Genomic DNA, 21,609 nt, shown 5'->3' on the forward strand with positions numbered 1-21,609 from the left:
GGTTTACACAATAAAAGCATAGATCGCATAATCAGATCATATTCATGAGCTTAAGATCTCTTTCTGTCTACAGCGTGAATGAATAAAATAAAAACACTATCTAATATTTTACATAAAAAATAATAAAATAACATATACACAGCCATTTATTTAAAACAAAAACAACAACGACATTATTATAAATTAATATGTTAAGTAAAACCAGATAAAGAAGAAAAACTGTCCAGAATATTTCGTTAAATGTTAACTTACTAATATCTCAATCTTAGCTTATCATATAAATTATTGTAAATTGCACGCATTTAAAACGTCAAAAGAAAATTTATCTCCTGGCGCATACAGTTAAGCACTCTAATGTTATCCCACGCCCTCTTCTTTCGTGTTAGTTTTTGTTATATATATATTATTTTATAAAATTAAACATTAAAAAAACTGAATTAAGCAAACGTTCCACTAGTCATTTCATATAGGCTTTAACTCTGTAAATAAAGATATTAAATCATATCAAATGAGCTGTCCAATAAAAGTAATCTTTGCTTATATACGTAGTATACTCGTAGGTATAGGGTATATTTTGCACCATACAAACATGTAAATCAGCTAGTTTACATGTTCATACAAGTAATTCTTTAAAAAATATCTTACTAATAGTAATATGTCATCTATTTATCATTTTGATGAAAAACATGAATAGATTCAACAAATAGGTAACAAAAATTATTTACGCGCAGCTTATTTCAGCTCCATAATTAGGCTCAGCGCACACATATATAATATATAAATTTATATGTCGTTACACATGGGATTTTACGTTTGAACTGTGGTTAATTTTTATAACACTATTCTACAAATATAATTTATAAATTACTATAACAGAATGTTCTGGTAAAGCGGACATGTGACTAATCAGTTTTACGTTGAGATAATGAGTTAACACTTCCTTATCGATAATACTCGGAAGTAGTATACCTTAAGCGAACCGAATATAGGTAAACCCAAACAAAAGCGTGTGAATGTTGAATGTTTGCGCTCATCGCACAATGCTCAACGTTGCTAAATCACTGATAAGATAATTTTGTCTATAGAAGAAATTTCTAAGCCGTGGTAATTTTTTACAGCATATTTATTTATTGTTTCATTGACTCAAATTTTTGGCGTATGAGCAATCAAAGTTGATTCGCAGTTAAAAAAAGTAATGTAAGCCAACCTATCACATCATTATTGTTCTTACGGTTTACATGCCCTAGAAATTGCAGAAATGTGTAACTAATAATAATAAATCTGTTATCTTACCAGCTTTTCATGGATTTATTATTGTATTAACACTGATCATGGCTCATGGATGCCGACATCCTCTAGGCCTCTGACTATGCCATCCTCAAGGAAAATTACACTAATTAAAACTTTATTTTGATCCGTAGGAGAACCTACAGATGAATATAATGTAAACCCTAAATATAAATTTCTGCTTGTGATCCGTTGCACCAAACTTTTGTTTATGCCCAATAACTTTTGTTTCCAAAACGATTAACCGTTTTAATCAAACCTGGAATTCGTTAAAATAATATAATATAATTATAAAATATATCAAAAAAGGATAAGCAAAAAATTCTGTTCAAGGCAGAATCTAGGTCTAAAAGCCTGTCATTTGTAATATTGCAAAGTTGTATATTTAAAGTTTCGTAGCAATTAAACAAATAAAGTGCAAATAAATATAGCGGTAATTCAGCACTACTCAGCGCTTAAAATGTAACCTCTACAATTATTACAATTGTTACGATTTTTTTTTTATTTTCTTTAGTCTCCTCGAAGTTGCGCCACTGAGCCGGATCTTCGGTCCTTCTCATCCACTTTCTACCAGCCACCTTCCGTACATCATCGTTCCACCGTGCCACAGGGCGTCCTACACTACGCTTTCCCATTCGCGGTCTCCACACTAGAACTAAATGAAACTAAAAAATTATCTCGATAAGTCGAGGTGAATTTTTGCGATTGAAGTATGGCGAGGCATAAATTCGTTAATGTTTAAAATTAACTGTGGTAAGAATTTATCAGTATAAGACCATAAGAAATTTATAGACTATTCTAATTTCAAAAAACCAATTGGTTGACAATTTAGGAAAACTATCTTATTTTTTTTTACATTTTTAAGACCTTGCTTTAAAAGTTAAGAAGGACAATGTAAAATATTGTCTTCATATAATTAAAATATTTACTTACTCAATGATGATTATGTCCACCTAACCGAAATTAAGCCGAGGCGCCCTATTACAAATGCTGGCCAAATTGCTAGTTTTGAACTTGCGCACGAGTGTGCAAACTTAGATATACCCTAATTTACTCCCTCACGTAGTCTGAGTGATAGAAATCAGACAAAACTAGAGAAAGATCGGTCACAAGACCACCGGCTTTAGTGAAAAGGGAATGTAATACTGCCCAATGCCTAACTGAGAGCTGCTACTGGATGAATATTTTTTTTATTGTCATATAAAAAAACCTATCCTTTTATTAATCTATCCTATCAATAATCTTCTATAGTACGTACAGCAGAAACTTGTGTTTAATATCATATTATTATACACATCATTTTTAAAACTACAATTCGGATATATGCACGTTAGCCCATCAATCATGTTAAATAACACTTATGTTTCGTCAAGCGGCTTAAAGGCAGCCAAAGCAAACTGTACCAAGTAGTGAACGAGTGTCGCGTCGGCACCTCCGTCAGTATGCTTGAAAGTAAATAATATTTTCGACAAAGGACCGGCTAAGGTGTCGGCGGAGGCTAATGGAGGAGAGTGCTGAGCTAATACACCCGCTTTGTAGTGTTTTAAACTGTTTGTTTTACCATAAAGCTCTCAACGTCGTACATACAAAAAATGTTTGATTGTATGATTTTTTTTCCAGGCAAGACCGATTACATGTAATGAATATACAAAAAGTAGTTGGATCTAGCACACTTAATATGTTTTAATTATTTTGCCTTCATCTTTAAAGGATAAAATAAACTATCCTTTTATTTTCTTAACAAAGGTTTCTTGAACCACAAACTCGAATCACATCATCGAAATTCCGCGCATAATTTCGTATCGGAGTCGACGCGAAACCGCTGCAAAGTTGAATCCTAATTGTACTTTTTTCACGTTTTCTGCGTCGTTTCTTCAACTTAAATAATTTTAAAATAATCTTATAATTGTTTCTTGTTTAGATACTTTAAAGCCCATTACAGTTAACTTTAATTATATCACGAACCATCTTTTAATTATATTCATAGAATACATTTCTGATTAAATAAAATTTATAGGTAATTGTTACATAGATTTTTATAGTTATTTATGTTTCATATTTTCTTTTGCCTGAAAAGTGATTGTTTATCAAATTTATTACCTATTCTAAATGTTATGAATGTTTGAAAAGTAACGAATATAATCAAATAAACAACTACATACATACGTATTACATAATAATTGATATTTCTCAAAAGCTAAATATTTCGTAAAAATATTTCCAAAATCGTTTTACTTAGAAGGTAGGTACAAAGTATTATATTATGAAGAAGTCAAACCAGTTTGGCTCATGCTTTGCTCTGTAATTGACAAATTGGAATCTTATTAAGTAAAATTCAAGTTCCTAACTAAACGAGGCGAAGGCGCAAGCAGACGTATAATGTGACGGCCAAGTGCCTTCCGATCGGGTGCCGATGAATGCCGAATGACTACGAAGGCTGTTCGGGCGGCAAGAATAAAAAGTCGGCAGCATTCGAAGCGCGTGCCTCGATGTGTGTGGTCTACTGTGGAGGTCCCGTTCAACTTTTTGATATATTGAAATCTGATTTTCGCACTTTTTTTTCAACATGGAAGCAGTTTTATGCTCTTTAAGAATTAAGTTAGTAAAATCAGTTACAGAACCTTAAAAAAATAATGCTGAAATAGTTATATATTATCAAGTTAGATATATGCCTATGTTGTAGGAAGTAAGTAAGACTACACAGTCTACTTTTCTATAACTTTTATTTATTCAAGTTGATAAGAGAAACTATCATAGGAAAATGTAAATTTTATAATATTTAGTTTTGGATTAAGTCAATACAGTAAATGATTTATTTACAACGACAATTATTTATTTTCAAGTTAAAATTTGTAAATTCAAAATAAAAAGAGCTATTTTCAGGGCCGAACCGTGAGTTTAGGTTAGACAGGGCAGGCAGGGGCCCTGCGCTTATACTACTTAGGGGCCCGACTTAAAACATACCTGAACGTAGACTTGAATTAAATTATTTGAATGGGTTAGATTAATTGCAGGATTCGCAGGGCTGCAAACCATACGATCTGTTTAATTTAATAAAATGATGGATTCTTTCGCATTGTCGTCAATTTTTGACTTTGTCTTGACTTAGCTGAGGGCCCATGAATCCACGGGGTCCTGGGATTAAGCCCAAAAATCCATACGGTAGATCAGACCCCGACCATTTTAAAAGAAGATTGATTTGAATATATCTTGTTTACCAATTAACATTAACTGACTTCCCTCAAATCAAACAATTATGATTTAATCTTTGCAAATATTGCTTGTAAAAGCAATAATTAAAAAACATAAAAAAATAAAAATCAGCAATAACATTTTGTTATATTTATCTAGATAGTATATTCCAATCAGTTTAAAAAAAATTCAATTGAACTGAAAATTTTACATAACAATACAAAATGTCGCTTATTAACACATTACAACTTAAATTCGTAATTTGTTATCACAATCATCAACATTAGAAATACTAGAGGCGTCGCTTCCGGAAGGTGTGCCAAGTTCAGGATATCTAGGAATTAACTCAAATGTATCATAAATATTGTCATTGTTTTTACTCTTCCATTTTTCTATAATTAACTTCAACGGTTCCAAACATTGCATGCTTTGCTTTATTCGTATAAGCTCAATATTACATTGATTTTCAACTTCTAAAAGTTTTAATTTAAAAGCTTTCGCCAACATTTGTTTTCTAATGGCATTTTTCTTTTCAATCTGAGCCATATTAAGTGTATTTTGATACTTTTGTAATTGTCTTTCGTATTCCAATAAATTTTCATCACAATTAAGCTTACTATCTACAGAAGCTGTATATTTATTTGTGGTAAGCAATAAATTATCAATTTCTTCTACCGTTTGTTCATCATTATTGTTAATATACGATACTTTTGACAAAGGCTCAACACAATGTGGTAATGTATTTTTTGCTTCTTTAGATAGTTTCATTTTCTCTTCATTGAGTTCTAGCTTTAAGGAAGTTAGTATATCCTTACATTGTGCGATTCTTTCTTTTAGTTTTAATTCACTGTCATCAATCGTTCGTATAGAGTTGTCTAACTGTTCTACGTGTGTTTCAATAACATCGGGTGATTTTTCAACAATGGATTCATCTAATGATGTATAATCCGTAGACTTAATAAGGATATTATTATCTCCGGAAGCTAGTTTCAATTTATCCATAACTATTAAAGTTGTTCAGTTTTCTCTTTAATGTATAATAATGAAAATATAGTATGATTAAATCAATCATCAAAAAACAAAATATTTGAAAAATGTCAAAATAAAGTATAAAGAAATGGCCAAATAAATTTTGAAAATAAAGTTATAGGCCTCCATGGTCTTAATATCAATATAAGCCTAAATAAATATGATTTTATTTTTGGTAAAAATTAGCGAACGAGAAGTAATCGTTGTGATACGGCCAAACCACATCATCAGAGTTAACATATTTTTTATCCCGAATTATGGCACCAAATATGCTGCGAAATAATTGTAAATAAAAAAGTTTACAAATATTTTCTAAAAGTATAAAAATATCAAACGTGTAATGACATTATACTCTGCACCAACCACAGCCACAGCAACTATTGAAAAATTAAAGGAGGATATTATAGTGCACAAGTGTGCGTGCACACTAGTGCACTCTCTATTCTGTAACTCACGTGGTTTATTCTTTAAAGGAGATGCTTCTAAGATTTCCTGGAAGAAAATACCAATAATTTAGTACTGGCCTGACCCAGGATTTCAATGAAAAATCTGCATTCTTATAAATATCCAATATACCAATGAGATATTTATACGCTGAAACAAATTATTAGTACTACTCACCTAAGCTAACAACCGATGTAAAACAGAATGCCATAGGCAAATATATATAGGAGTTGTAGAGCGTATAGTAAGATGTAATTGTACTGTACTAGCTAGGGACGGAGAGAACTGCTGATTTCATCAAAACACTGTCTGTATGCCCAATAGGGATTAAAAGTAAAAATTAATATCCAAATCACTTATTCCATTCACGCTGCTCCAATTTGTATTTATACCCATAAATATATATATATATACATATTTCATGTTACCTAATTAGGTATTATACATTACTCTATTTTTCATAAATATTTGTATTTTGTATAAAGAAATATTATTATTTAATTCTTTATGGAATTGTATATCGTCCAAACTCTATTTTAAACATACGAAATTGTAACCGGTATAAGGTTTGGGCAAGACAAGCTTGCCTCGTGCGGGACCACTGGATGTTTTGATATTTTTTATTTTTCATGTTAATAAATTTATTTTTATTATTTATTATTATTAATCATGTTTTCCTCCACAGAAAATAGACCGCATACCATGGTATTCTACGGTTAAGATAATGTGTAATCAACTGGGCTCTCTCTTTTAAGACTTTTGAGACAACCGACTCCACCGATATTTCACGTAAACAAACTGGGGTGTAGAAAATGTTTTAACGAGTGCTCGAATCAGAATAATCATTTAACAATAAGAACCGTCGACATCAAAACTGTAGTCTAAAATGTTCTTAATGTCAGATATAATGAATTGATTAAAATTAAAAGAACGATAAGGGGGGGTTAAATCATTTTAATAAAGTAAAAAATTAAAGATAATTGATCGAAGAAAAGCATACAATGTATGCTAAAATAATTTAAATATATGTATCTGTTGACGTGGTTTTCTATCGTAAGCAAGTTAAGAATATTTTATTTGATTAAAATGTTTTATTGATATTTATTTTTTACGGAAATCTTCCATTATAATATTAGGTATGCTTTAAATGTAATTTGATCAGTTTATTATTTTAAGCAAGTAATTTAAATTAATTGAAAAATATGTTTTGGGGCTGACAGCATTTTTGTTTAGGTGTTGTCATTATAAAAACTGCTTAGTAAGAAACTTAACCGATTATGGTCAGAAAAAATACATTTGTATTTTTTATCGATGTTCATATTATATCAGTAAAAATAATTTACACACAAATTAGGTTATGATCACAGAAACTTACTTTCCTTCTCAAATTATAGGCTGTATGATATAATATCTTTGTCTTAACCAAAGAGTACAGAAATTACCAAAAACGTATTTTGCCGCTTTATTTGGCTGATAAATTTTTTATTCCTTGTATAAACCTGTAAATTATTATATTATTAATTTATTATTATATTATTATTATTAATGATACTGATATATTTGAAATAAACAAATTATGGGTCTTTTGGAATTGTGTGAAAAGTATTTTAATACTTCAGATTTGTACGAAGTTCTGCAAATATCAGAAAATGCTTCTGATAAAGAAGGTAAATATTGTTGTTATTATTTATTATATTATAAATAATTAAACTAAATATAATAATTGAAAATGACATAACTCACTAAGGTAAATATAACGTAAGTATTTTATTTAATAAAAATAAAATATTATTTCAGTTAAAAAAGCTTACCATAAATTGTCATTAAAAGTTCATCCAGACAGAGTAAAAGATGATGAAAAATTAGATGCTACAGAAAAATTCAAAGTTCTTGGAGGGGTACATGCTATTTTAAGTGACAAAAACAAAAGGGAACTTTATGATGCCACTAAAAGTGTTGATGAGGATGATTATAATGTTTTGAAAGATAAAGATTGGACAGTGTACTGGAGATTACTTTTTAAGAAAATTACAGACGAAGACATTAAAGCATATGAAAAAGAATACATCGGTAAGTAAAATTGGACAACGCTAGTTATAGGATTATTTGCGTTGAGACTCCAATTAAAGGAAATAATTAAGGGAAATTTGTATTTGAAAAAACTTATTTTATGTGCCCAAAAAAATAAGTCTCTAAATATCTTACTAGGAGCTTATTCCACGAAGCTGGATCAAGGTAGATTGGTGAATTACACAGGTGGCATATTTTATCTGACAGAAAATTTCCTCACTATGTTTTCTTCACCATCTAACATGAAATCTATCCTAACATTAAAAGTGCGAAAGTAACTATCTTACTGGCTGATATCCTTTCACAGCATAACAGATAGACAGAATTTGATCAACTCCAATTCCTATAGGCTGCTAACTATACCTAGCTAGCTAGCTAGGCTAGCTATACCTGAAACATATGAACCTTCTCCCTCTAACACATGAACTCAAACTAGGGATTTATAAATTGAGGCACATATTAAGTTTAAAACTGTAACCTTTGATTAAGATTCACTCTCTTCTTTTTTTACTCTTATTTATTTATTATAACTATATGTATATACATAATTCATACAAGACTACCAAATGAATTGACATGGATTTCATACTTAGAGATAGGTGAATATATTTGTTAATACCTAATTATTCAAAAAATGTACCCATGTAGAAATAACAGTTAATTTTTAGGAACAAATTAAGCATAATCCTATTATATTTAGATTTCTACTTTATTACTAAACATCAAGCTTGGCAATTTGCCCTCCAGCTTGATTATGCTATCATGGATATCTAAAAAATTTCCCTTTTATTAATTTGTACTATTATTGTAGGATCTGATGAAGAGAAAAATGATCTAAAAAATGCTTATCTAGCAGGGAAAGGTGATATGGATTATATTGTTGATCAAGTCCAGTTTGCTAGGTCAGAACATGAACCTAGAATTCGCGGTATTCTCACTGTAAGTAATTACCATAAGATAATGAAGACTTGTTATATTTATGATAAAATAATAGAAAATAAATTTAATTTAACATTTATCTAATTGTTAAGTAACCTATATGTTATACATTTATATGTATCATATAAGTTTGTACAGATTAATTTTAGAATAATAACAGCATATATTTTCAGGAAATGATAGAGTTGGGTGATATTCCAGCATTTAAAATATTCACACACGAACCAGCAAAAAAACGTCAGCGCCGTCATGCAAAAGAAAATCGTGAAGCTAAAGAGGCTGAAGAGCTTAAAAATTCACTCGGTCTTAATTCAGGTATGTTTAAATTTAATATTTGGGAATAAATATGAACTACATATTTCTTTCAAAATAACTGTAATAAAATGATAGACACCAAGACACATCAGATACTTTATTACTGTACTATAGTTTATGTTAATTAATCACTTAAAACAGACGGGTTAAGATCTTAAAAGACAATATAAATCATTTTTTGCATGACTTGTGATGTGAAGAATCAGAGTGTTTATTTAATGGAAAAAGAAATGCCTCATTTTGGCAACTATTTCGATTATGATCGTTACTTCACACACCAAAACAATTTGCATACCATTGTAATGATTGTTTGCTAATGGTAGTGCCACGCTGCTTACAGGCAGGCATGCCTGAGTATCACTTTCTCACTAATAATCGCGTAAGGTGGTAGCTAAGCTGCCTCCTCACTAATATGATGGTTGTATAGAATTTGAAATACCATCAGCAATTGTGATGGAAAAATCCTTCCTACGCATCCATGTTAAGGTTATACACTAACACAACAGGGCCATGCCCAGACTGTTCTCCGAATTCTGGGAGTGTCGTAACTGTTCGGGGCAACCGAAGCACGCTTCATAAGGCAACCCCTTCCACCCTCATTGTGGATTTCTACAAAATGAGGAGACTTAGGACGGCGAATCTATCTGGCTGCGTGTAGACTGCGATGATCATCTGCGAATCTACGCATGCCTCTATAGTTGCCATAGCGGTCACGCCAAAACCGAACTAGTTGAGCACGTCCAACTAGCTATAGAAATCTACGGATGGGATCTCATCCGCAGAGAGATAATAATTCTTGGCGATTTTAATATCCACCACGCCGAATGGTTTAGATCACGCCCTACCTTGATCAGATGTGGAAGATCATACACCTTTCCTGTTGGACTTTCTGCTGTCTTCTCATTCGAACCAGGTTACTTCAATCCCCTTCTGGTTATCGTTGGACTACTGTCTCCGATTCTCTGTCGCGAACGCCCAACTGGTGGTTTTCTAGTTTACCTGACATATAGATGCAGTGGGTGGAAGCAGTTAAGTCTAAGGGGAAGGCATTAGCACCAGTTTGGCCGTACCTTTTATGGTACAAAGCGCTTCTTCGAAGCTTCCTACGGTCTTTCCGGGAAATGATGTAACTAGATCACCAGCTTCTTTGCAGATCGGACCATGAAGGTATTTGACGACGGTGCATGCTTTGACTTAAAATTTGTCAATTCTGGTGTTCCACGAAGCTGTGTAACGTTATATACCGACAACAGTACAGACCTTAGACAGTTATACAACGGTCGTGCTAGTATTTTTAGTATTTAATTTTTTACGGGTACAAGTAAACGAAAATCTGGGCCGGCTAAACCGAGTTCAATTTAACCTCAAGAATTTTGCGCGTAAACCTCTAAAAGTCACCATTTGTCGTATATCCACGATTTGAGAACATTTCCATTGCTGCGTTGATGTTTTCAACCTTGTTCAATTCCGCGATCTATTAGAAAGTAAAGCCACATTGGCATTTAAAATGCTTGATGTGCTCTCCAAGGCAAGATGGCACTTTACGTCGGCCCATCGCCTAACATACTTAACTTAAAAATACAAGGCGCAGGGCTTAGTACCAACTTCTTCTATTAGACCATATTCAATGCAGAGGGTTCAATTATCGACAATCAAGCCCGTTCCGACATGCTTGATCTTTTGGCTTTGCAAAGAGATGTTAGATCACTCTGCATCTTTTACCGCATTTTTCACGGGGAATGTTAAGAGTTTTACCTTTGGACATCGCATCAAAATTCGAAGTTCGAATTTTATGCCTCGCAAAACCACTCTGTGGAAAGAGCGTTCACCGGCGGTTTTTCCGAACCGATACGACTTGCGAACCTTCAAGAAAAGAGCCTACATATTTCTTAAAGGCCAGCTACTCAACTGCAAGCTCACGATGTTGCAGATGTCTATGGGCGGTGGTAATCACTTTCCATTAGGTGAGCCTCGTTTGCCACCTTATAACTTATAAAAATTAATGAATATAATTTGATAAAAAAGCAAAAAACCTTCAGATAGTCCAAAAAGTTTTCTATTAATCAATTGTGAAATCTGAATACTAGTCAATACATTTTTTAATAAATTTATATTGTGAATGACTTTACTCAGTGATGTTTAATTATAATTAATAAAAACAAAAAAAAAATTATATTGTATATAATATATATATATATATTTTTTTAGATTTGGCAATAGATAAAACTGTATTTTTATGTATATAATGTTAATAATAATGCTTAAAATGTTCCTTCAGCTATAGCCAGAAATAATACATTTAGGAACAGTAATATCAATAAGCATTTACAAATGAATATAACAATAACTAAACTATATTTCATTTATTGTTTTTCTTAATTATTTCAGGTGAAAACAGCCTAGAACTTATGATAAAACAAAAACAAGGAGCCCGAATTAAACAAATGGATTCTTTGATTAATGATTTAGCAGCTAAGTATGGTGGAAAATCAAAAGGAACAAAACGGAAATCATCTTCTAAAACTGAATTAACCAAAAATAAGAAAAAGAAATCATAAAATAGACGATAATATATAATAAATTTATTTTAGTTATTATTACATTTATACTTCAAAATTTGCAAATAAAAAGTTGGTAGTGCTAATATTTATCACAAATTGCTTTTTTTTAATTATAAACATCAATAATTTATTTACCATTTCAAAAATCAATTTATTTATATCAATTATTTTATCATTGAAAAAATATTCAGCAAAGTCATTATACACTGCAAATACCAGACATCTTGTCACTCATAAACCAAAACCATTTTTATTCTTCCTCCATAGCTACTTGAGTTACTATTTCAGTGTAAAAAGGACCCTGTTCCACATATTTTTGGAGCCTGGTTAAGATATTGTCATCAAATACTGTAGAATTTGACAAGCATTTAATTATTTCATATTTTATTTCTTTTGATTCTTTTGTAAAATTAACAGACCGATCAAGAAGGTACTCAATAAAACCTGAAATAAACATATTTGAGAAAATATTGAGAAAATAAAAATACATTTTTAATATGCAACCTACAGTACCTGCTGTTCTTGCTACTAATTCTTCACCCCAATGATGTTGACAAATAGCATTGAGTAAAGTTAAAGCAGCTAATGTTATGTCTGGAAATGGATTTTTACAATTTTCAAACAATACATCCATTGCGTCTGGTTGCTTGCTGAGACTTCTAAACCATTCCCGAGTCATTAGAGTTACCCTGTTGTCAATAGGATCAACCTTTGCTTTTGGATCTTTGTCTATACCAATAAGGTTAGCTATACATTGCAATGAACGGATTTTTATTTCTGTGGGACTATTTTTAATATTCAGTCCTAATTTTTCAACAATTTGTGTATACTTGCTTCCTAAAAACAAAATTTATTAAATAACAACATGGTTATGTATATATTCAATTACAATTTAGTTTTATCATAATACCTAGTGCCATTAAGCACATCTTGCCCTCTATTGTGGTTCCTATGAAACCAAGTGTGTCTAGAGCTACTGGTAATATTGTGGCATCTTCAGAATCCAAAGCATCAAAAAGAGATTCTAATAAAACAGGATATTTCTGGAATATCTCCTTTGGATAATAATGTGCAATGCATCCAAAAAATTTCATATAACCTACAAAAATTAAACAATACAATATGAAAATTAAGTTACAAGCATATTAGTTCATTTAAATTGGGTATAAAAATGTTACCTGGTATTAAAAGACCCCCAAAAGGATTTTGATGAAAGCCTTTTACTAACTCTGATATCTTCAATAAGATTCCTTGTTTTATGAGGTAATTGATTCCATATGGTTTAATTGCCAATTGTGATAACAGTTCAAGAATATTCAATTGATAAAGTATATCATCTGACTGAAGTTCATTTGCCATATAATCAATGTATCCTTGATCTATGCACAAATTGAATAGATCGTAAGATTTTGTTGAAATATTGATTATTACCTGTAACACATTGAATAATATATTTGTGGTATATTTGGTTAAAAATGAATTATCAGTTGTTATTAGCCAAAGAACACTAAACAATAGATGCTGAACTGAAAACACACACTCGCCATCGAAACTGACACTGTCAGTATTTAGCTTCCAGTTATAAAATATTAAGGATACCTTACAATGTCCATAGTAATGACAATACAATATTTTTATACAAAATAATAAGTTTTGAATTTAAAAGTATTGATCAATGGAGCATGTATTAAGTGACAAAGTTCTATAATCCAACTCCTATAACTCTCCTCATTTTTAGATAGCAGAAGAGAAGATTAAGATTTTCATCGGTTTAAGGTACAATTATGTTAGTCAGAGAAATTTAAACTGCTATGTAAGTAATTAAAAGTATTTGTATATACAGAAAAGACCAACTGAAGCATTTTACTGAAATGACTTCATATTTGTGGACAGAAACTGAATGCAAATATATAATTTAAAAACTTAATATTTAGGTAAATTAAATTAAATACTTTTAAGGAAATGAATTATTTCTATTAATTTGAAAAAGTAATTATTGTTATATATTACATTTTCATTATATATATAATATTAATGAAATAAATTAATACCTCGAAAGCATTACATTTGCTACTGCTATTACATTCCAAAGCTATTTTCATTTCTTCCAATACTTTAGCATAAGCTTCAGCTGATAGATTAGATGTTATAAAAACAGCTTTATTAGAAATTCCAACATCTTGATCACAGACCATTTGTGCTGTAGCCACATATAAGTCTATATATTTTGGCATGGGCAATAAGATAGCATCATTTGTTATTGTTTTATAGACCTGAAATTAAAAATATATATTTATTTTAAATATGTATATAAATACACATTTCTGACAGGCTTCTATAAATAAGCCAATATTTTCATAAGAATATTACACATACCTCATCAATAGCCAATCTTCGGACACATTCATTCTCATGTCGTAACAAGTACATAATATAACTAATGTATATTTTAATGACTTCTCCAGCTTCAAATTTTTCGAAACATATTTTTAGTACTTCACAAGTCAATTCTATTTGTATCCTATAATTAAATGTTAAAAATATTCTCTAACAATGATAAATAATCAAATAATTCTCTATCAACTAATCATGATTTTATGTTCTAATATACCCTATATTGCATTGCATAGAAGTAACTCTTTTGGTATGTAAAAAGGCGTCGTAAGTCCCTACCAAAAATAAAACATTTAACTTTAGTTAGTAAAAAAATAGTTTTCATTTAATTAAAAAGTTTAAGCTATAAAAAAGCATTTTAAAGACTTACTTATCCGAAGAATTTAAACACTGAAGAATTTTGGAAATTCCAGTACTTTGAATTATTGCTACGGCTTCGGAAGCTGGTTTATATGTTAACATAAGCTTTAATTCATTTAAAGCCGAAGGTCTGCGTTCTTTTATTTGAAGATCTTCTATATGATTCTCATAATCTTGAGTAGACATTGTAAAAATTTTTAATAATTATTCTACTACTACTGGCTTATTTTCCAGGCTTAGTTTCTTTGCAACAAAGTGTAATTATAACGAAGCAAGTTTTTAATTTTATGAATGTTGTAAATATTTTCAATCATACTCATCAAATTTTGATTTTGACAATTTGAATTATGGTGTTGTATTGTAAAAAATGTTGCCGGAAGTATGAGTTAACAATTCATTTTGTTAGGAGCTAAATTAACTGTCAACTATGCTTCAATGTACGATCACAAATATTGTTCTATTTGTTTTTTATGAAATTATTCAAATTATCTTTTAATTTGGCGTTATCATGATAATTAAACTTTCGTTTTGTTTTGAGAGTACCGGTTGTTATGGCAGCTACACAATAAATCGATATATCATAGCGATTTATATACATCCCCACATAGTTCCCTTTGATTTCAACCGGCATTACGTTAGGTTAATAATGTTGCTAATGTATAGTTCGGAACGGCTATGTTTGACCTCTTTTGACCGTAAGTTATTGACCTACTAGTATTTTTACAACAATAACTCCATTGGCGCATTTTTAGCAAATGTGTGCAGATCGTAGAAATCTTAGGATATATCCCTACAGATTATTTTGTTTGAACAGTTGGTCAGCGGCAGTTGCGTCTTCCATTATAATCAATTATGTATATAGAATTGAAGAAATTCCTCCAGTTTATTTCAAACGAAACAGCAGCTCGTTTTTTGCCATTACATAGTATGTGCACCTAATCCATAATTATTTATTAGTAAAAGTAACACACAGGTAGCGTAAAAATAGATTCGTTAAAATCTCAATATAGGAAATTCTACCAATTTTGCAGTTTCAGATGTTATTTTTGAGAAGGCTACAAAAACAACATTTTTTTTAGATATTTTAATAAAATAAACTACAAATATTTACACTGATTAAACAAAAGATTTTTTGGCTCGCCAATCTAAAAATTCATCAATTTCAGCTTCATTGTCGGACTCATTATCATCCCCTTCATATAATAAATCTACATCTTGTATCTTCTTTTTAGTTTCTTCCTTTTTCAATTCAAGATCTAAGACTCTGTAAAATAAATAAATAAAATTATTTGTATGTATTTATTTAAAAAGTTACCTATGTTTGTACGGTTCATTTACGAGGCAATACCTTGACCAATTACGAATTTGTTCGTCTATTTCATCAATTTGTCGTTCTGCAGTAGCTTCTTCTTGTTCACCAGCGATGATTTCCGCAGAAGTTGATGTCTCTTCTTTTATTTCTTTTTGAAATTTTTCCCATTCTTCTTCTACTGGATCTTTGTATTCAATATTTCGTGCCTGCAGGAGATATATTTTAAAATCGTTTTTATTCAGCCAAAGTCTTGGTCGAAGTCAAAGGTTTCTAATAAATGCTGAAATTGAACGAGATATGATACAACTGCGCGAGAGTGCAACTTTAGAAGATCTCTTCTAAAGTTGCACTCTCGCGCGGGGAATGAGGACCACATTAAATTGACCCGACCGGCCTCCATTACCAGTTGAAAATTACAACAAAACAAGAACGTACATAACGTAATTTTACTCAATGTACTACTGATTATTAAAACACACTTCATGGAAACACAAAAATTAATGTTTATTAAATTTCAATTATAATTTTTATTTTGAAGCTGCGCAATTTTTCAAATTAGCATTTAATTGATCAATTTTCAAAAATATCATTATTTTCTAGTCTAATTTCAGATTATTTGAGTAAAATTTAGGCTTATATTATATTCATTAAATATATATATTATAGCTGACATTATTTGATAAAATACAATAAATTTCGGCCAGACTTCGACTTTCAGTTGAACACTACAAAATAAACATTTTTTTTTAATTATTAATTAATAAGTAATGATTCTATTTTGAAATTATTTTGAATTTGAACACTAAATATTATAATTTACTCGTATTAAGCATTTTCGTATATCTTCAGTTTAATTAAATTTTAAAATGATTGACTGATACTCATTGCCCAACCAAAACTGGTGGTTTTAAAAGAAAATTTTACACAGGAACTCCTAATAAAACAGAAAGGAGAGGAAGAATAAACTTTGTACGGAAAATCGTCATTTCTGAAGTTAGAAATATGGTGAGGATAAAACAAAGGGGTGAAAGTTTGTAAAATTTTATAGTGAGAAACATGAAAATCTCATATTTATACTTCTGCTTATGAGGAAATTATTGCCTCCACTGGTGACAGGCGGGCTGGTTCGTTTTTAACCCAGAGGATCGGAATTGCGATTCAACGGGTAAATGCTGCTAACATTCTTACCACCATTCCACGCGGTCAAGATTTATACAGTAACTATTTTTAATTCATATTTGTATATATTAAAGCACTTAATGTTATCAATTCTTATGTTAATAAAATTTTTTTGACGTATCTCTATTATATTCTGTTAACTGACACTGACAGCAGTAAAGTCATTTTGAGTCAAAATAACTTATTGTTTTTGACGTCTCCTTAATGATATTTACCTAGCTGACCTCTGAACAAAAAGTTTAAATTACATTGTAGTTCCACATTACAGTCCTAATAAATTTATGTTCTTCTGATTTGTAAAAATAATTATATTATATTTTCTAGAAAGTGCCAACGATAATAATTAATACCGATATTTTCGAATTGCGGTTTACGTGAAGTGCATAAATTTAATCAATAAAAAGTATGTTATTTTCCAAAATAACGTGCCATGATGTTGAATCTTCTTAAAACGCAAATTGTTATGAAACATTTTTACTTTTCACAGTTTTCTAAATATTCAAAAATGGATAGAAACAAAATTTTTAATTTATTACTACCAAGCATACCACCTTTAGATGGAACACATCATAAAGGTCAAGCTGGAAGAATAGGTATCGTCGGTGGTTCTCTAGAGTATACTGGGGCTCCTTACTTTTCTGGCATGGCTGCATTGAAAGTAGGTTAATTTATAAAAACTAATCGTTTGTATTGTCATCTATAGTGATAAATTTTCTTATATAAAAATTGAAACAAATGCAATTATTATTTTTATAGGTAGGTGCAGATTTGGTGCATATTTTCTGTTCAAATCCAGCAGCTACAGTTATTAAGTCATATAGCCCCGAATTGATTGTTCATCCCTTACTTGATAAACTTGATGCTATCAAAGAGATATCACCATGGCTCGAGAGGCTGCATGTCATAGTTATCGGTCCAGGATTAGGTCGCGATCCAAAGATATTTAATGTGGTCTCAGATCTAATAAAATTAATAAGTGAGAAGCAAATACCACTGATTATTGATGCAGATGGATTGTTTCTAATAACTGAAAACCCAGAATTGATTAGAAATTTTACTTCACCCATAATTTTAACTCCTAATAAAATTGAGTTTGAGAGACTTAGCTGTAAATTGAATGGCTTAACAGGTTTACAAGAGTTAAACAAAAATGTGACACTTTTGAGAAAAGGCATGACTGATGAATTTTATTGCTTTAACCCTGACTTAGAATGGAAAAACAAAGAAGCAGGATCTGGCAGAAGATGTGGAGGTCAAGGTGATCTTCTTTCAGGATCTATAGCAACATTATTGCATTGGACTATAGCTTCTCGAGAGAAAATTAATATGGATATACCAGTTGACAAAATGTTATTAGCAACATCCCTCTCATGTTTTGCAGCATCTTCATTAATAAGAACATGCAATGCAAAGGCTTTTCAAGTAAAAGGTAGGAGCATGTTAGCAACAGACATGGTGGAATATATTCATGAAGCTTTTACAGAACTATATGGACAATAATACTACATATACACATATATCAATAATACTATAAACTGGGAGCTTTTTTTGTATGTTTTTATATTTTTATTGACTTTATTTGGGTTCTGTTATTTGCTATATAAAATCATTACATATTAAAAACTATTGTTTATGTTGTTTTAACCACCACAGTATAGCCAAGTACTACCACCAGCCACATCAAAGCTAATAATTTAAGACTATATAATTAAGTGTTTCCTTAAACCAAAATGGGTATGTAATAGGGTTATTTAACAAAACATTTAAGGGTTATATTTACATTTACACCACACACAAAAATCTAGTTTATAGTAATACATTCTGAAGTTATTATATTATTACTTATGGATTTTATATATACATGATATATTTATGTAAAAAAAAAACACATTGTGTGTTTGTTCTGTGTTATTGTATTATATGATGACAGTTCAATTTCCTCATGGTAAATAGCATCATCAATAAAACAGAATGCCATATTAAAGAAAGGTAAAGTGACATTTGCCTCTGCCATTTAAGAGTGCAAAATATTACAAGAGATTTTCAAAAATTGTATGCAGAAACAATGGATGATAAGGGGTCTTAGTCTTCCCAGTATTGGGTTTAAATATGCTAACCTAATCTTTGGCTACTTGAAAATTTTAATAAGATACATTAATTACAGTTTAAAGTCTATAGTGGTATGGTGTCCAAAACCAATGTTTTCTTTGTTTTTTTATTGGAGTAAAACACAATACATATTTTTATTCATAATTCTTTGCAAAACTTATCTTGCCAACAAAAACTTTGGTCTTGCCATGTCACTTGCTTTGTGTAACATATCAATATTAATTTATTATTAGTTGTGATTCAGGCATTTGGAGAATAAATATTTTTTTTATTATTTATGTTTTTTTTAATAAATCAGATATTGTGTGTTGTTTTTGAGTATGAAATTGAGGTATGCTTGTATTATTACGAGTACTACATAAATTGGTTTCATTAGTTACTAGTTATTAGCATAATATTTAAGTATATTTTAAAATATAGTGGTTGTTCCCAGGCAGCAATATTATCTTATCATTTAACAGTACTACAACTAAACATAAAAGTAAATAAAAATGTAACCTTTGCGTCCAGTATTGGATCATCAAAAAACCCTTCAGGAATAGGTTGAGGATTTGTTGATATGGTTTCAGTGTCCTCAATCTTATTTTCAACTGTTGCTTCTAAGCTTTCAACTAGAATGCAAATAATTATGCAATTAGATATCATCAAAAACTACTTAGTAAGATTTTAATCAATTTATGACAAAATATATTAATTACCTTTGTGAGATGTTGGGTGTTTACTTTTTCTTATAATTTTTTCATCATGATGAATAAGTATCGTGGGCAATTTATGTTCCGGAGTTTGAACAACACTGGGCATTTTTTGATTGCTATTCTTTAAAATACCCTTTGGTTTTTTTTCTTGTGGGGCATCTGTTTGAAGACCACCGGGTCTTTTATTTTTAATTTTATCATCAGTAAAATTGTTAGTTAATTCTTTTAGTTTCTTAGCTTGTTCTACGTTTCCCTTGTGTTGTTTACTATTAAGATGTATTTGCCATACGTTCTCTGAGCGTACGATCGACGAACACAAAATACACATCAATTGTCCAGCATTATTGTATTTCGCAAGTGGGTTGTTTATTAGAACTGGTTTCTTATCTTTATTTTTACGTTCTGCCATCAAACGTCGCATTTCTGCTTGAGCCTTCTTCTTCTCAACTTGCATTCGTAGTGCCATTATACTAGTTAAAATTTAGTTACTTATATAAAAACGAATCAATAAATACTTTTATAATTTTTATTTTTGTTATGTTGTTATCATACACACATTTGAAAATAATTGTAGTGGAAATGGATTCATTTGAGCTTTGAGATTAACTTTTAACTAAATCAAAAGCAGAAACTAAAAACAGCATTATGTACTCTCAACTCATCTGTCATCTATGAGCAAAAGTTACGTCAATTTATTTTAATTTTATTATAAGTCGTACCTCTTTTAAAAGAGCAAAGACATTGCACCATTCAGCCTTTTGTAAGGAAATGAAACTTTTAATTGACATATCGATAACGAAGTATTAACAATTTAAGTACTATTAAGAAATTTATTTACATAAGAATTAAAAATAGTTACTGTATAAATCATGACCGCGTGGAATGGTGGGAAGAATGTGAACAGTATTCCTCCTTTAAATTGCAATTTTCAGTCAACCAGTCCGTCTGTCACCAGTAGAGGCAATAAGGCGAGTTTGTTATTGAAGTTTTCTGCACTAGTCCAAGGTCCAATTGAAAAGTGTTTCAACAGAAATTGGGAAAACATAATAATATAAAAACAAATCTACCTTGTCGGCTATGACGTTGAGGGTACGCGTAACGTGCGCGTTGCAGCCTGAGTGAACTCACAACTATAGCTACTTGGACTATATCATATATAACTTAGACTTATTTTAAATATTGTTAATAAACGTACTGTTTATTAACAATATTAATTATTAATACGAGTCGAGATGGCCCAGTGGTTAGAACGCGTGCATCTTAACCGATGATTTCGGGTTCAAACCCAGGCAGGCACCACTGAAATTTCATGTGCTAAATTTGTGTTTATAATTCATCTCGTGCTCGGCGGTGAAGGAAAACATCGTGAGGAAACCTGCATGTGTCTAATTTCAAACGAAATTCTGCCACATGTGTATTCCGTCAACCCGCATTGGAGCAGCGTGGTGGAATATGCTCCAAACCTTCTCCTCAAAGGAGAGGAGGCCTTTATCCCAGCAGTGGGACATTTACGGGCTGCTAATGCTAATGCTAAACGTACTGTAATATCGAACTACGACAACCATGTCGTGTAATTATATGTATACAGTTTTGTATTATAAATAAATAATAATTCGGAATAAGACACGAATATTTGTTAATCCATTGGGTCTCTTACCATCATCACGACTAATTCCACAGGGCTAAATAAGAGCAGGAACGTCGATGGTGGCAAGAGCCATTT

At 30.7% G+C, this 21,609-nt stretch overlaps 5 protein-coding genes across 6 annotated transcripts; 2 read left to right on the forward strand and 3 right to left on the reverse strand.

The window, feature by feature from the left end:
- Positions 1–4,675: 4,675 nt before the first annotated feature.
- On the reverse strand, positions 4,676–5,537 carry LOC125065325. Its single transcript, XM_047672863.1, has one exon. The coding sequence runs from the start codon at positions 5,479–5,481 to the stop codon at positions 4,729–4,731; it is 753 nt and encodes a 250-aa protein (XP_047528819.1). The 5' UTR covers positions 5,482–5,537; the 3' UTR covers positions 4,676–4,728.
- Positions 5,538–7,423: 1,886 nt separating this feature from the next.
- LOC125065290 (dnaJ homolog subfamily C member 9) lies at positions 7,424–11,922 on the forward strand. Its single transcript, XM_047672823.1, has 5 exons — positions 7,424–7,619; positions 7,750–8,022; positions 8,834–8,961; positions 9,135–9,276; positions 11,665–11,922. Exons 1-5 carry the CDS (start codon positions 7,529–7,531, stop codon positions 11,832–11,834), a joined length of 804 nt encoding a protein of 267 aa, XP_047528779.1. The 5' UTR covers positions 7,424–7,528; the 3' UTR covers positions 11,835–11,922.
- A 165-nt stretch (positions 11,923–12,087) lies between these two features.
- On the reverse strand, positions 12,088–14,914 carry LOC125065289 (26S proteasome non-ATPase regulatory subunit 5). The gene is made up of 7 exons (XM_047672822.1): positions 14,602–14,914; positions 14,214–14,358; positions 13,889–14,110; positions 13,016–13,268; positions 12,748–12,936; positions 12,351–12,674; positions 12,088–12,281 (listed from the first exon to the last, which is right to left on the reverse strand). The coding sequence occupies exons 1-7, from the start codon at positions 14,775–14,777 to the stop codon at positions 12,088–12,090; spliced, it is 1,503 nt and encodes a 500-aa protein (XP_047528778.1). The 5' UTR covers positions 14,778–14,914.
- A 753-nt stretch (positions 14,915–15,667) lies between these two features.
- LOC125065329 (zinc finger protein 830) lies at positions 15,668–20,545 on the reverse strand. The gene is made up of 4 exons (XM_047672876.1): positions 19,890–20,545; positions 19,690–19,802; positions 15,940–16,109; positions 15,668–15,855 (listed from the first exon to the last, which is right to left on the reverse strand). Exons 1-4 carry the CDS (start codon positions 20,350–20,352, stop codon positions 15,708–15,710), a joined length of 894 nt encoding a protein of 297 aa, XP_047528832.1. The 5' UTR covers positions 20,353–20,545; the 3' UTR covers positions 15,668–15,707.
- LOC125065327 (ATP-dependent (S)-NAD(P)H-hydrate dehydratase) lies at positions 17,272–19,562 on the forward strand. 2 transcript variants are annotated; one of them, XM_047672874.1, is made up of 3 exons: positions 17,272–17,485; positions 17,570–17,740; positions 17,839–19,562. In XM_047672874.1, the coding sequence occupies exons 2-3, from the start codon at positions 17,588–17,590 to the stop codon at positions 18,580–18,582; spliced, it is 897 nt and encodes a 298-aa protein (XP_047528830.1). In that variant the 5' UTR covers positions 17,272–17,485; positions 17,570–17,587; the 3' UTR covers positions 18,583–19,562. The 2 variants fall into 2 exon arrangements, with proteins under 2 accessions (XP_047528830.1, XP_047528829.1); XM_047672873.1 differs by having other exon boundaries at positions 17,272–17,740.
- Positions 20,546–21,609: the final 1,064 nt, after the last annotated feature.

This window comes from Vanessa atalanta, chromosome 7, assembly GCF_905147765.1.
Source record: "Vanessa atalanta chromosome 7, ilVanAtal1.2, whole genome shotgun sequence".
Taxonomy (NCBI): domain Eukaryota; kingdom Metazoa; phylum Arthropoda; class Insecta; order Lepidoptera; family Nymphalidae; genus Vanessa; species Vanessa atalanta.

Bases quoted from the DNA above. Each gene is read 5' to 3' on its own strand.
- LOC125065325 (XM_047672863.1), bottom strand. From the start codon at position 5,481: ATGGATAAATTGAAACTAGCTTCCGGAGATAATAATATCCTTATTAAG.
- LOC125065329 (XM_047672876.1), bottom strand. From the start codon at position 20,352: ATGGCACTACGAATGCAAGTTGAGAAGAAGAAGGCTCAAGCAGAAATG. The intron at 19,803-19,889 runs GTAATTAATATA...TTTGCATTCTAG, and splicing joins ACACCCAACATCTCACAAAG to TTGAAAGCTTAGAAGCAACA. The intron at 15,856-15,939 runs GTATTGCCTCGT...TTTATTTTACAG, and splicing joins CAAATTCGTAATTGGTCAAG to AGTCTTAGATCTTGAATTGA.
- LOC125065290 (XM_047672823.1), top strand. From the start codon at position 7,529: ATGGGTCTTTTGGAATTGTGTGAAAAGTATTTTAATACTTCAGATTTG. The intron at 7,620-7,749 runs GTAAATATTGTT...ATATTATTTCAG, and splicing joins AAATGCTTCTGATAAAGAAG to TTAAAAAAGCTTACCATAAA. The intron at 9,277-11,664 runs GTATGTTTAAAT...TAATTATTTCAG, and splicing joins TTCACTCGGTCTTAATTCAG to GTGAAAACAGCCTAGAACTT.
- LOC125065327 (XM_047672873.1), top strand. From the start codon at position 17,513: ATGATGTTGAATCTTCTTAAAACGCAAATTGTTATGAAACATTTTTAC. The intron at 17,741-17,838 runs GTAGGTTAATTT...TTATTTTTATAG, and splicing joins CTGGCATGGCTGCATTGAAA to GTAGGTGCAGATTTGGTGCA.
- LOC125065289 (XM_047672822.1), bottom strand. From the start codon at position 14,777: ATGTCTACTCAAGATTATGAGAATCATATAGAAGATCTTCAAATAAAA. The intron at 14,111-14,213 runs GTATGTGTAATA...TTTTAATTTCAG, and splicing joins GAAGATTGGCTATTGATGAG to GTCTATAAAACAATAACAAA. The intron at 12,675-12,747 runs GTATTATGATAA...TTTTGTTTTTAG, and splicing joins GATGTGCTTAATGGCACTAG to GAAGCAAGTATACACAAATT.